This window comes from Geotrypetes seraphini, chromosome 12, assembly GCF_902459505.1.
Source record: "Geotrypetes seraphini chromosome 12, aGeoSer1.1, whole genome shotgun sequence".
Taxonomy (NCBI): domain Eukaryota; kingdom Metazoa; phylum Chordata; class Amphibia; order Gymnophiona; family Dermophiidae; genus Geotrypetes; species Geotrypetes seraphini.
In genome coordinates, this window is record NC_047095.1 from 46,301,802 (window position 1) to 46,315,390 (window position 13,589).

Sequence of the window (13,589 nt, forward strand, 5' to 3'; positions counted from 1 at the left end):
ATAAGTGAGCCTATTCTCCTTGATTCACCTTGGCCCTTCTGATCTTTAGAACAAGTGCATCCCAATATCTCCTTTGCTTTCTTGGTGGTATCGCTCGGCTCGCCTGCACACGCTGTCACTTACACAGTATTTTGATTGCTTCACTGCATATTAAACTCTGTGGCTACATCACATAGGACCCCAGAGGAAGGTCTTTCATGACCGAAACACGGACTGTGTCGGGTCCACACCACAATACTTTTACTGTGCAATATCGGATTGCTTTACTGAACTGCGCCCTTTACGTGAAGCCTTTTTAATAAACTATTGTATCAAGATCATCGATTCCACAGCCTTCATTTTTTTTTGTGTTGGTTTCCCTGTTTTTCTGTGGAATCAGCTTGGTGAATTTCGCTGTTTCGATCCCAATATCATCTCCCATCCAATCAAAGAAACAATTGTGAATTTTACTAGGGACCCTCCACAGGGCACAGCATCACTGGGCCAGCTGGACCTATTCATTTTAAATCATTCTTATGTCCATTTTGTTTATGTATTCCAGAGAAAATTTCAAAAGATTAGTACGTAAATATGCAAGTGCACAAAAAAGGGTTCATAGACAACCCCGCGAAAGACAAAGGCGCGCGCCGACAACTGAACCCAAGACGGAGGCGCGCGACAAAGAAAATTACAGTTTTTAGGGGCTCCGACGGGGGGTTTTGTTGAGGAGCCCCCCCAGTTTACTTAATAGAGATCGCGCCTGCGTTGTGGGGGGTTTGGGGGTTGTAACCCTCCACATTTTACTGTAAACTTAACTTTTTCCCTAAAAACAGGGAAAAAGTGAAGTTTTCAGTAAAATGTGGGGGGTTACAACCCCCCACACCCCCCACAACGCCCCCACAACGCGGCGCGATCTCTATTAAGTAAAGTGGGGGGTTCCCCCCCACACACCCCCTGTCGGAGCCCTAAAAACTGTAATTTTCTGCGGCGCGTGCCTCCATGCTGCGCTCAATTGTCGGCACGCGCCTTTGTCCCGGCGCGCTTTTGACCTGACACCCAAAAAAGTCATACAATTATCTTGGTATGGACTAATACGCACCGAGTTTTTCCATGGTGCTCACTTGTACATATTAAAATACTTTACAATTTGCACAGCTCATTTTTAGGATTCTTACCTGTACTTGTTTCCTCTGATAAGGTTAAATTATAATTTGTTAAAGAAGGTCCGATTGAGTTGATGGCTAGAACTGTAACAGTATGTATACTTTCAGTCCACAGAAATGCATATCTTGTTTTATTGCCTATATACTCTGACCAAGAGGCATTATTTGAAGTGTGATGCACTACTTTGTATCCTCTTATACTGCAAAATGACTGATTCTTCATCAGCGGCTGTAGAGGAGATAAACTTAAATTAGATTTATGGCTTTAAAAATTTCATGCAAGCCCATCAATGGGTGCAGGCCTAATTCAGTTTCAGAAGTATTGGAAGAAAAATGATATAGACAATAAGCAGAAGACTGTGTACTATTAACATTAACCTGGATTCTCTTCACATACTGCAGAAGGCTGTTTAATGTTAATCAAAAACCTAACACCTGAGTGAGTTACTTTATTGCATAATGCAAAGTTAATAGGAATTATTTTAGTGGCTTTACACATGAGCTAGAGACTGAAACATACAAGGGATCTTCAAAAAGTTTCCACACTTTTATTTTTTTTAACACTATTTATTAAATATCCCAAAAGCGAATTACATCACTTTCCTACACAATCACCCTGTTTTGCCTGACTGATTACCGTATTTCCCTATATATAGGCCACAGCCTATACATGGGTTTTACAAACTCATGTATGGGGCGCGGCCTAGTTATATGGGGCGGCCTATGCAGGGATTTTAAATCATCCCCCCCTGCTCCCTGGACAGTGGACGGTGAATCTTCAGCGGTGCAGGGCAGCCACAATCTCTTCGGCATCCGGCCTGCCCCCACACCTAGAAACATAGAAACATAGAAGATGACGGCAGAAAAGGGCTATAGCCCATCAAGTCTGCTCACCCAACTGACCCATCCTCTTAAGTCTATACCTAGCGACTGATATTCCAGTTCGACCCTCGTAGGGATCCCACATAGGTATCCCATTTATTCTTAAAGTCCAGCACGCTGCTGGCCTCGATCACCTGCGCTGGAAGCTCATTCCAACGGTCAACCACTCTTTCTGTGAAGAAATACTTCCTGATGTCGCTATGAAATTTCCTGCCTCTGAGTTTGAGCGCATGCCCTCTAGTGGCAGAGGGTCCCCTGAGAAAGAAGATATCATCTTCCACCTCGATACGTCCCGTGATGTATTTAAATGTCTCAATCATGTCTCCTCTCTCCCTACGTTCTTCTAGAGTGTAGAGTGTAGTTTGTTTAGTCTCTCCTCGTACGAGAGACCCTTTAGCCCCGAGATCCTCCTGGTGGCCATCCGTTGAACCGATTCGATTCTAAGCACATCTTTACGGTAATGTGGCCTCCAGAATTGTACACAGTATTCCAGATGAGGTCTCACCATGGTTCTGTACAATGGCATTATGACTTCAGGCTTCTTGCTGACAAAGCTTCTACTGATACATCCCATCATCTGCCTTGCTTTAGATGAAGCCTTCTCCACTTGATTGGCAGTTTTCATGTCTGCACTGATGATTACTCCTAGGTCTCGTTCTGCCGAAGTACAAGTTAAAGTTTCTCCATTCAAGGTGTAATTTCTGCATGGATTACCGCTACCGAGGTGCATAACCTTACATTTCCCAGCGTTAAAGCCCAACTGCCAGGTCGAGGACCATCTTTCCAATGTAAGCAGGTCCTGTGCCATACTATCCTGTAAAGTACATTCCCTTACTATATTGCATAGTTTAGCGTCGTCGTCGAATAATGTTATTTTACCATGAAGCCCCTGAGTCAGATCCCCTATGAATATGTTGAAAAGGAGTGGGCCCAGGACTGAACCCTGCGGTACTCCGCTAGTTACCTCCGATGTTTTAGAGAGAGTACCGTTTACCATTACCCTTTGTAGTCTTCCACTTAGCCAATCATTGACCCAAGTAGTTAGTGTTTCTCCTAACCCCATCGATTTCATTTTGCTCAACAGCCTGCGGTGTGGGACGCTGTCAAATGCTTTACGGAAATCCAGGTACACGATGTCCATAGACTCTCCCAAGTCTAGCTTCCTTGTCACCCAGTCAAAGAAGCTGATGAGATTAGATTGGCAGGACCTACCCCCGGTGAATCCATGTTGATTGGGATCCCGTAGATTTCCCTCAGACAGGATCGTCTTGCTGAGTGACAGACGTCAGTTCTTGCGAGTCCCACAAGAGCTGACGTCGGCCATTCAGCAGGTGGTGCGGGGGCAGGCCAGATGCTGACGAGATCGCGGCTGCCCTGCACCGCTGGAAATTTGCCATTCACCGTCCAGGGAGCTCCTGAAAAGGTACCGGGGGTGGGGGGATGATTTAAAAAGGCAGGGGAGGTACCAGAAGATAAGCCGCGGCTAATTCCGTGGGAAGGCTTATCTTCCGGTTTTTAAACATAGGCCTCCCTTTTCTGCAGCCTATACATGGGGTTCGGCCTATGCAGAGGGGTGGCCTATATGCAAGGAAATACGGTAATTGCAGAAACTTTCTGAAAAACACTTGTATTTTACAAAAATATTTCAGTGGGTACAACTGCTGCATGAAATGACAGCTATTGAATTAAGGTATTAACAAACCAAAATTGTTATGGTACAGACTATACTATCCAGTATGATGAAAACAATCCTAAGGAACAAAGAGTGATGGACAGATAGCAAGTAGTAAAATAAAAAACACAATATATTCAATTTTCCATAGCATTCACCCAGGGGAGCTCAGAATGGTTTACATGAATTTATTCAGGTACTCAAGCATAATTCCCTGTCTGTCCCAGTAGGCTCACAGTAGGCAGACGCAATTAGGCATGGGTATACTAGGGGGATTGAATAGTGTTGCAGTTTGTGAGAGTTTGTGAAAGAAGGTACCAGGGAAGGGAATCATAAAAATGTGATACGAGGAAAGGGTTTGAACAGAAAAATATATTTCAGCTTAATACTCTGGACTCTTGTGTTTAATTATTTGCGTTACACAACTTTGTAATTTCCTTATTCACATAATAAAATTAGGTTAAAAAGAGATATTTCAGTATGGCAGCTTACTTGAATTAATGCCAAGTTACACTCTCATGGAAAACAGACTCAGTCATAACCTCTGATTTGAATTGGTACAGATTTGTTACACGTGTAAAGGTGACCCATTCAGTTTGACTGAAAAGCAGTTGATAGGCTATTTAAGGGCTTCTTTTTGGCTTATAAAGTGAAAGTACAGATTGATTTACAAAGGAAAGATTGAAATTCTCAATATGTAGACATGAGCCATAGATTTTGATGTCCATAAAATTGAACTTCTGCTCTAATGACATAGAGTCCAGTATTCTAAAGTGCCTCATAACAGGCTACTTCTTTAGGATCTTATACTGAATGTCTAAAAACTTTCAGGGGCCTTAGGCACATGGGCCTACCTAAGATTCCGGTAGGCCAGGCACCTAAGGCCCTGCCCATGGGAGGAGCCTTAGGCACGAGCCAACCTAAGATTCCGGTTGGCACAGGCGCCTAAGGCCCCTTCTATGGGAGGAGCCTTAGGCACCTAGGCCAATCAGGTCTTAGGCCCCTCCCCGGTGCATTCCACAATGCACCGGGAAGGGGCAGGCCTGCTGGCTGGCCAGAGGAAAGACCCGGGCGGCATTCCTAAAAGGTTAGAGGGCGGCCTGGGGGATTCAAGGCAGCATGATCTATTGGAGAGGGGGTTCTGGCAGGAGGGATTGGGCATCTGGGCATCCCTCCAGTTGGCAATCTATGGGGAGGGGGTTCCGGCAGGAGGGATTTGGCATCCTTCCTGCCGGCGATTATTCAGGGGGGGTTCCGGCAGGAAGGATTGTGCATCCCTCCTGCCACAGGGAGATCCCTTGCTACGATAAGCTCAGCAGCTGCGTCTACTTACAATGTAGGCCAGCATTTTGCTGGCCTACATTGTACGCGTTTCCCGCTGGCCTAGGAAGATGCGTACGGCCACCTAAGGCTACTTCCGGGGCAAATTACGCCCATGCCTAGCCTTAGGTGAGCTTATGTGGGCTTGTGTGCCTCCCTATGCTCCTGGAGGTGCCTCCAATGAATGCGGCCCTGCCTCGGGAGCTTTTTTTTTTTTTTTATGTGCATCCCGATTGGCTGGTTAGACAGCGGTAGGACGCCTACTGCTGCCTACAATTGGGACACCATTTATAGAATCCGGGCCATAGCATTTTAAAATACAGAAATGAAATGAAAATATAATTGTCGATGGAATGATAAATTAAATAAATTTTTCTCCTATAAATACTATGCTCTGAGGAAATTTGTTTATGCTTTTACTACTTTGTTTCTCAGGTTTATGTTAATTGATAACTATCGTAACATATAATGATTAGGAGGACGGGTCACTCTTTCTTTACCTCATTATCTCACAAGGACTGGCTGCATTTCAGTCTTGTAGATATGAGCTTTTCCTAAATTATCTGTCTAGTATTCCTATTATCTGCTTTACTCAAAGGAGAGTGATTAAACATAAGATATATTTAGCTGCTAATGTTATCGATGCATTTAAGATTTTAATTGGTGGGCAGGAAGAGAAAGAACATGAGAGAAACCATCCCTGGCTGATAAAACAGAACCAAACTCTTTTTGCTGAAATATATAAGAATGTGGACATTAGGGCGATCCAAAAAAATTAATTAAAACATTTCGTTTGTCCACAAGGCTAATTTTATTCCATTATATAAAAATGAAAACCACAAACAATTTTACTTAAAACAAACAAAGTTTAGGGGTCGCCCCACCTCACTGTTTTTTAAAACTACTGCTAAGCTTAACACTATATTGTAATTCTTGTGCGCTCGACAAATAATCAACAGTCTATGATATAAAAGCTGCCTTTGATGCAGAAGGAACCAGGCTGCTGACACTAAAGTTTAAAAAGGAGATAGAGCAGCTTTTAAACTAAGATGAGAGGGAAAGTCAACAGTTGCCCAGGAGAGTTCAGTGTGGAGTATCCTTGAAGGATACTATTGAAACAGGATACTCAGTGAGTCCATATAGAGAGGTTTCAATAATAGTAAAAGAAATCCAGGAGTGTTTAAGAGGAAGGCAAAGTAAAGGACTGAAATTATTTCTGTCATCTTCTCAGCAGCCTGTAAATACAAGGAAAAATCACAATTTGAAGTGTCTGTATACAAATACTAGAAGCCAAAAAAATAAAATAGGAGAGATAGAGTATATAGTACTGAATGATCAGAGACCTGGTGGAAGGAGGACAATCAATGGGACACTGTTTCACCTGAATACAAATGATATTGCAATGATAGAGTAGATCAAGTTGGAGGGGGGTTGAACAATATGTTAAAGAGGGAATCGAATCAAACAAAATAAGCATTATGCATGACACAGATAGCAATGTGAAATTCATATGGACAGAAATCCCATGTGTGAAGGGAAGGAATATACAGGTAGGGAGAATGAGCAGACAGGTAAAGAATTGTTTTTAGAGATTAGGAAAGCTGGCAATTTAGGCAACAGTATAATAATGGGTGATTTCAATTACATATACAAAACTATCAATACACTCCAGTTCAATATGGGGGGTGAATGTCCTAATCTACTACATGCTCAAAAAAAAAACAAAAATTATATAAAGTGGAGAAAAAGACCTCATATGAGCTTCATGGGTCAAAAAAAACCCCTACACTTACACCGTCTCTTCTTCACTTAGGAGAAAATGCCCACCAGATTAAACAGCTCATTCCAAAAATCAACACAGCAACCAGTTAAGGATTTAGCTGTTCCAACATTCAGTATCACCAAGACGATGTGTATCTCTAAACTTGACTGAAAGACTGCTCTTCATTTCACAAAAACAATCCTGGAAGCCAGAAGTCCAAGCCAATACCCGGCAGGGATTCCCCGTTTTGCTAAAAGCTGTGTCAGGGGTATCCACTGTAGAAATCCAACTCACAAAATAGATTTGTACAGTGAATATCCCGACTCAGCTTTTAGCACAACGGAGAATCCCTGCCGGGTATTGGCTTGGACTGCTGGCTTCCTGGAGCATCTTGGTGAAGTGAATGGCAGTTCTTCGATCAAGTTTAGAGATATCATCTTGAAGATACTGATCACTGGAACAGCTAAGGTCTTAATTAGTCACTGTGTTGATTTTTAGAATGAACTGTTTAATCTGGTGGGCATTATTTTCTTTTTTTTCTTTTTTTCTACAACTGCCTGAAACATCCATGAAAATTTCCTTAACACATAAAAGAGAACCAGGTTGGCCCAGAGAGGTATCAGCATTGACCTATGGGTGGGCCTGGGGTACATCAGTTTAGAGGTGGGGCCAAAGGAGGAGTAGGGGACAATGATGACATATGGATGGCCTAGGAGGGAGTCATAGAAGAAACTCTGTTTAAACAGAAAATACTGTGGCATTTTCGGCTGATTGCAGATTTCGGGCTAGTTTTGGTGCCAGAGTCAAAACCAAAATTCAGTTGGCCTCACGTACAAAATGATTATCTTCTATAGGCACAGTGAGTGGCCTGTGTAATATTAAGCTATCCAAGAAAACAACAGACTAAATAAAAAAATTTTACCTGCCACAACAAAGTAACATTTTTCTTCTTATTTATAGGATCTTCTTGACTGTGTCTCCAAAACATAGGACCTCTTGCTGGAGCTGCAAAACATAACACAGTAACATAGTAGAAGTCGGTGGATAAAAACTGTTTGACCCAATGATATACCTGACACTTCTTGACTACGTGACTGTTAGCGCAGATTCTCTCAGGTGTGAATCACATAAACTAGATCACCTACAACAGTCTAGCAAGCTGTACCCATTATCCATCCTTCCGCTTCCCCTAATCCTGTTCTATAAATATCTCCCAACCATTAACCACCTGCTGGATATTGTGCCTTGCCCTTGTTTCCCAAGCTGTGAACCTACAACTTGGGAAGCAATTTCGAAAAAAGTCATCCTTATGCTCATAAGAAACTTGCTCCCTCCTGCCATGCCTCACCACTCCACCATCCCATTTTTTTCTGAGAATGTATCATTTCACGGTAGTTGATCTTGTTTTATCTTTGGTGTTATAATACACAGTTCCATTGGTCTTTGCAAGTTGGTTTTGTCTTCCGCCCCCCCCCCCCCCCCATTCCAGCTTGCTACTGCATGATTGATTGAGCACATAAGTTTCCAAATTAGTCCAATACCCAGCACTCCGTCTCATTTTTTTTTTTTTTTACCTATGTCACTCTCACCTGCTCTTGGCAGTATCTTTGGCATATATTTAAAGCATGCTTAAATTCAGTTATGGTTTTGGTGCTACCTTTAATGGTAGGCTATTTTAGGTATCTAGCACTCTGTCAAAAGAACTGCTACCTCATCACCATGAAGGTACAGGTTCAATCCTAACACTGCTCATTGTGACTTAACACTCCATTGTCACAGGTACCATAGTTAAATTAAGTTAAATTAAATTAAATTAAATTCTTATATACCGCTAATAACTGTGAGGTTTCTAAACGGTTTACAAAAATGAATGCATTAAAAGATACAATAAATAAAAATAAATAAGATAGGTACTTGGAAATTCCCTAACTGTCCCAAAGGCTCACAATCTAACTAAAGTACCTGAAGAGACAATTTATGAAAAATAAAGATAAAATATAAAGACAGAGATAGAAATGAATATTCCACCAAGTAATGAATAAATAAATTTAAAGATAGAATTAAAAATAAATAAGTAAAATAAATAAAAAATAGAGATAAAAAATAAGTATCAAGAGAAATAAAAAAATATATATTTAAAGTATTCTCCCCTGCTGGATCGGGGGAGGGGTGTAACTGTGATCAGGTACCCTGCCGGCACAAATAGGGCGAATGAGTACCTGATTAGATTGTGAACCACTCAGATGGCTGTGTCGTGGGCGGTAGATCAAATGAGAAATAAACTTGGAAATCCTCTGAACTTTCCTTCCACCAACTTCACATTATGGCTCATTGTCCTTGAATGGAAAATGTTGCCTTCCTTGTACTGTCCTAAAGCCTGCTCCATATTTGAGTGTTTCTAATACATCCCCCCTTTTTACTTCTCTCATCCACTGAATACATATTGAGTGCCTTATGCCTCTGTGTGGATTTTGTGTTGCAGACACTATAATTTTGGTAGCTTGTTAATGGTTTTATGAAGTTATGGTTTCTGGAACGGAACACAATATTCAAGGTGGGCTTCATTATTGACCTATACAAGAGAAATATTATCCCATATTTCCTGCTGGGGCTACCATCTCTTATGCACCTGAGCATATTATAGCTTTTCATGTTGCTTTATCATACTGACTGATTTTTAGGTCATTTAAGCAATTTATTTTTAGATCGTATTCTTGTTTGGGCATTTCTAGTTTATATTTTGTCTTAAAATGCTTCTGCAATGTCACATAAAAACAAAGACTAACAACAGCGTAAATACTTCTTAAACATCCTCCAAAATAAAGACCAAAGGAAAAAAATTCATGTAGTTTCCCTGCCATTGCCTTGTCCTTCTGGAACCCCCATTTTGCTCATGGTCATGTGAAGGACAATTCTATAATCTAGATATCCCCGTTAATGTGCCCCTTGTGTATGTAAACATAAAGCAATTTTGTACATAATAGGACTTCAAAATATAAGACTTGGCAAAGATCTAGAAAAAGACTCCTTCAACATCCACCTCGTGATTCCCATCTGTTTTATTTATTTATTTAATTCAATTTATAGCCCATCCTCCCCAAAGAGCCCAGAAAGGGTCACATGGTAACCTACATAACAGCAAGCAAGACACAAAACAATAAACAACAGGGAACAGAAGATTAAGGCAATAGGGTACCATGAGGTATGTCTAGTTCAATTGTTTGACCTTTGACCTTACTGAGATCCCTGCTGTCGTGTAAGAGCAGGAACGATGCCCACTTGCTCCTGCTCATAGAGCCCTGGGTTCTTAAATGGCCACCGAGATGTCCAGCTAATCTCACAATAATACCACTAGGGGTCAGGATGCCAAATAAGAGAAATCTTTCTTAATTTGGTAACCTGAGCACTAATGGTAATTCAATGAGATTACCTTTTTTAGTGAAGGGTAGTGTGAAATTCAGTAATAAATATAAGGATAAAAGGAACTGGGAAGGGGTGATGATGGTAGGAGGGGCAAGAGGGAGACGGACAGAGTAAGGGTTATAGAGTAGGGGGATAGGAAAGAAAGAAGTGGGGAAAGAGCAGTAGGCAGAGGACCTAGAAAACAGTAGATGTTTCTAAATTTAGTGTCCACAGACTCCAAAATCTTAAATTTGTGTTGGTTTAAGAATGGGAAGAATGTGTGATCTGTGTGTCAGGTTCCCCCTCTGAGGTCTGAAGACTGTTGGTTTGCCCTAGTACCATCAATTCTACATTTCAGAATCCATGACTGGTGCTCTAAACCAATATTATTTCAACCTTAGGTGTAGCAGATTCCTGTCTTTAACCCAGAGAGTTACATCATCAAAGCTTCTAGAAAGCTCCTCTAGATAACACAATTTTGGAGACACTGGGCTGCACTATTAACCCAATTATACTAGGTATAACAACTAGCACTAAGTGAGCAGACATACCAGAAACTCTCAACCCTAATAAAGAGAAGAGCCTTTTTCTAACAAAAGTGAACAAATTATTTTTAAAAAGTAACTAGATTTAATTTACTCAAAAGTGTATATAGTACCTTTGACATCCTTTATTACTGTACTCACTACAGTGCTCCAGTCACTCCAGTATCCCCGTCCGTCTACTCTACTGCAACGAACCTGAATCAAGTATTGAATACAAAGATCCAGCACTTCTATATTGCCAGATTCAACTTGCATAACATGATAGATCTGTAAAGAAATTATAGCACAAGTATGACATTATATTTGTCCCATGTAGTTTACAAAATAGCATGCAGCTTGTAAGCCTCTCTCCTAAATCATGGTTTTCAGTAATCATCGTGTATGTGCTTTCATACATCTTCCCCAAATGGTCTATAGCTGCTAAGATCAAGCCTAAAACATGACCCCTTAAGTCAGTGTCTCGCAAACTATGTCGAACCACAGCACACTAAACCAAGTGGCCGCGGCTCAAGGCATCTGGAAGGGTGCGGACGCCAATGTGATGACATCATGTTGACGTCCACACATGCGTGAAGACTCTCCAGATGGGCCCTGAGCCGCCAGTGGTGGTGGTGGTGGTGTGGTGATCTGGCAGGGAAGACGCATGGAGAGGAAAGGCACTGGCACCGGCTGTTTGCCTACAGGAGGTGCCTCTCGCCACAAGAGGCACATCCTGTAGACAGTCATCTGGCACTGGCGCCTCTCCTCCTCCCCAGCTTCTTGCGGCACACCTAAAATCTCAGGAGGCACACAGTTTGCGATACACTGCTCTAAGTGAAAAATGTGTATTTAAAGTACCTTATCAACAAGAATTTCATTAAAGCAGTGTGAAGTTTGTGAAGAAATAAGCTTATAAAAAGTAGCACAAAGATAAGATGAAAGGTTGCATGGCAGCATATTATAAGAAGTCATACACACTTGTATGTGGTCACATAATATGCAAAAATAACTATTATTTCTATAACTTTCCATACAAGGGTCAAATTTATTTTGGGTCAGCTAAGCCCTTCAGTCTTAAGATAAATGTTGCAGAATGAAACTGTAAAAAAAACCACCAAAAACCCCAAAACACAGTACACTTCCCCCTCCCCATTCGCGGTTTCTGCACTCACGGTTTCACATAATCGCAATTTTTTTCTGGGGAGGGGGAAAATAAAATAAAACCATATTTTTGACCTCCTTGCCGCCTTCCCGGCCTTACCTGGTGGTCTAGAGGGCTTTCGGGGCAGGAGCAATCTTCCTACGCTCCTGCCCCGTGCAGATCGCCATGAGGAAATGGCTGCTGTGAGTTCCCGTAGTCTCTCGAGACTAATACGGGAACTCCCTACAGCCATTTCCTCATGGCGATCTGCAATGGGCAGGAGCGTAGGAAGATCGCTCCTGCCCCGAAAGCCCTCTAGACCACCAGGTAAGACCAGGAAGGCGGCAGGGAGGTGGGGGTGGGTCAGAGCCGGATATTCACGGTTTTTCGCCATTCGTGGTCCGGCTCTGCCCGTATCCCCCGCGAATAACGAGGGAGAAGTGTACATTCATCAGCTAAAGAAACATTGGGGTTACATGAGTATATATTGCAGTTCGTTAGAAAGTACCTTCCAATCTGTTTCCTCTCCATGCACAGCGTAGCGAATCTGAAATTGGAGATCATACACTGGAAGTGCAGGTCTTTTCCAGCTCACATTCAACAGTCCAGAATTCACTGTGATTTCAGCTTTCACGTCTGAGGGGGGCAGCGGCTTTACTACAAATTTTAAGAAAGCAGCAATATGAATGTACAACATACACACATTTACCTGCATTTTTGTACTCTAACATGGCTCATGTTATTTAGGTTTGTATATGAATTACACCTACTGGACCAGACACTGAGGTATCAAATGACTAGCTGAGAGGATCTGCTAGGAAAGAAATACAGTATCTGGGTGCTGGGGAGAGATGTGGGTTTAATGTTAGGAATGGGTAAACCTCGGCTGATTCTGCAGAAATCCCGGTGTCAGGTCAAAACCGCGGAAGACAAAGGCGCGCGCCGACAACTGAGCGAAGCGCGGATGTGCGCGCCGAAGAAAATAACTGTTTTTAGGGGCTCCGACGGGGTGTGTGTGGGGGAACCTCCCCACTTTACTTTATACAGATCGCGCCGCGTTGTGGGGGCGTTATGGGGGGTTTGGGGGGGTTGTAACCCTCCACATTTTACTGAAAACTTCACTTTTTCCCTAAAAACTTTTTCCCCAAACTACCCACAACGCCGCCGCGATCTGTATTAAGTAAAGTGGGGGGGGGCTCCCCAACAAAAACCCCCGTCGGAGCCCCTAAAACCTGTCATTTTCTTTGGTGCACGCCTCCGTCTTGCGCTCAGTTGTTGGCGCGCACCTTTGTCTTCCGTGGTTTTGTCTATGAACCGAAATCCCAACTAGAATCTGTAAACATCTCACAGTCTTCATTTTTATGTCTGAATTGTTCAGATCAGTTTAGATTTACAGATTCAGACATTCCATGGTATAAAAAAAAAAATCATTAAAATCTTTGGGTACCATGACTCTAAACATGAATATGCCACTTTTATGCATCAAAACCAGATCCAAACAAGCAAAAACAGGTAAATACAGGTATAGTTTAAAGTTTATTATTTATATTCTACCTTTAAACTAGAGAATGTCCCCGCAGGAACTCATTTTCCCATCCCTGCGAGCTCTTTTCCTGTCCCTGCCCCATCCCTGAAAGCTCCGTCCTCATCTGCACAAGCCTCAAATACTTTAAAATCATAAGTGTCTGAGGCTTGTGCAGTTAAGGCAGAGCTTACAGGAATGGGGCAGGGACAAGAACAGTGG

General features: G+C 42.2%; 1 protein-coding gene across 4 annotated transcripts in view; it reads right to left on the bottom strand.

The window, feature by feature from the left end:
* Nucleotides 1–13,589, bottom strand: part of LEPR (leptin receptor) — a 114,490-nt gene that overhangs the window by 24,730 nt on the left and 76,171 nt on the right. For all 4 annotated transcript variants that reach the window (XM_033916723.1, XM_033916721.1, XM_033916720.1 and 1 more), the window contains exons 11-14: nt 12,354–12,502; nt 10,839–10,992; nt 7,701–7,783; nt 1,155–1,371 (exon numbers count right to left, since the gene is read on the bottom strand). In XM_033916723.1, the coding sequence (XP_033772614.1) occupies nt 1,155–1,371; nt 7,701–7,783; nt 10,839–10,992; nt 12,354–12,502 (603 nt within the window). The remainder of the gene's footprint in view (nt 1–1,154; nt 1,372–7,700; nt 7,784–10,838; nt 10,993–12,353; nt 12,503–13,589) is intronic.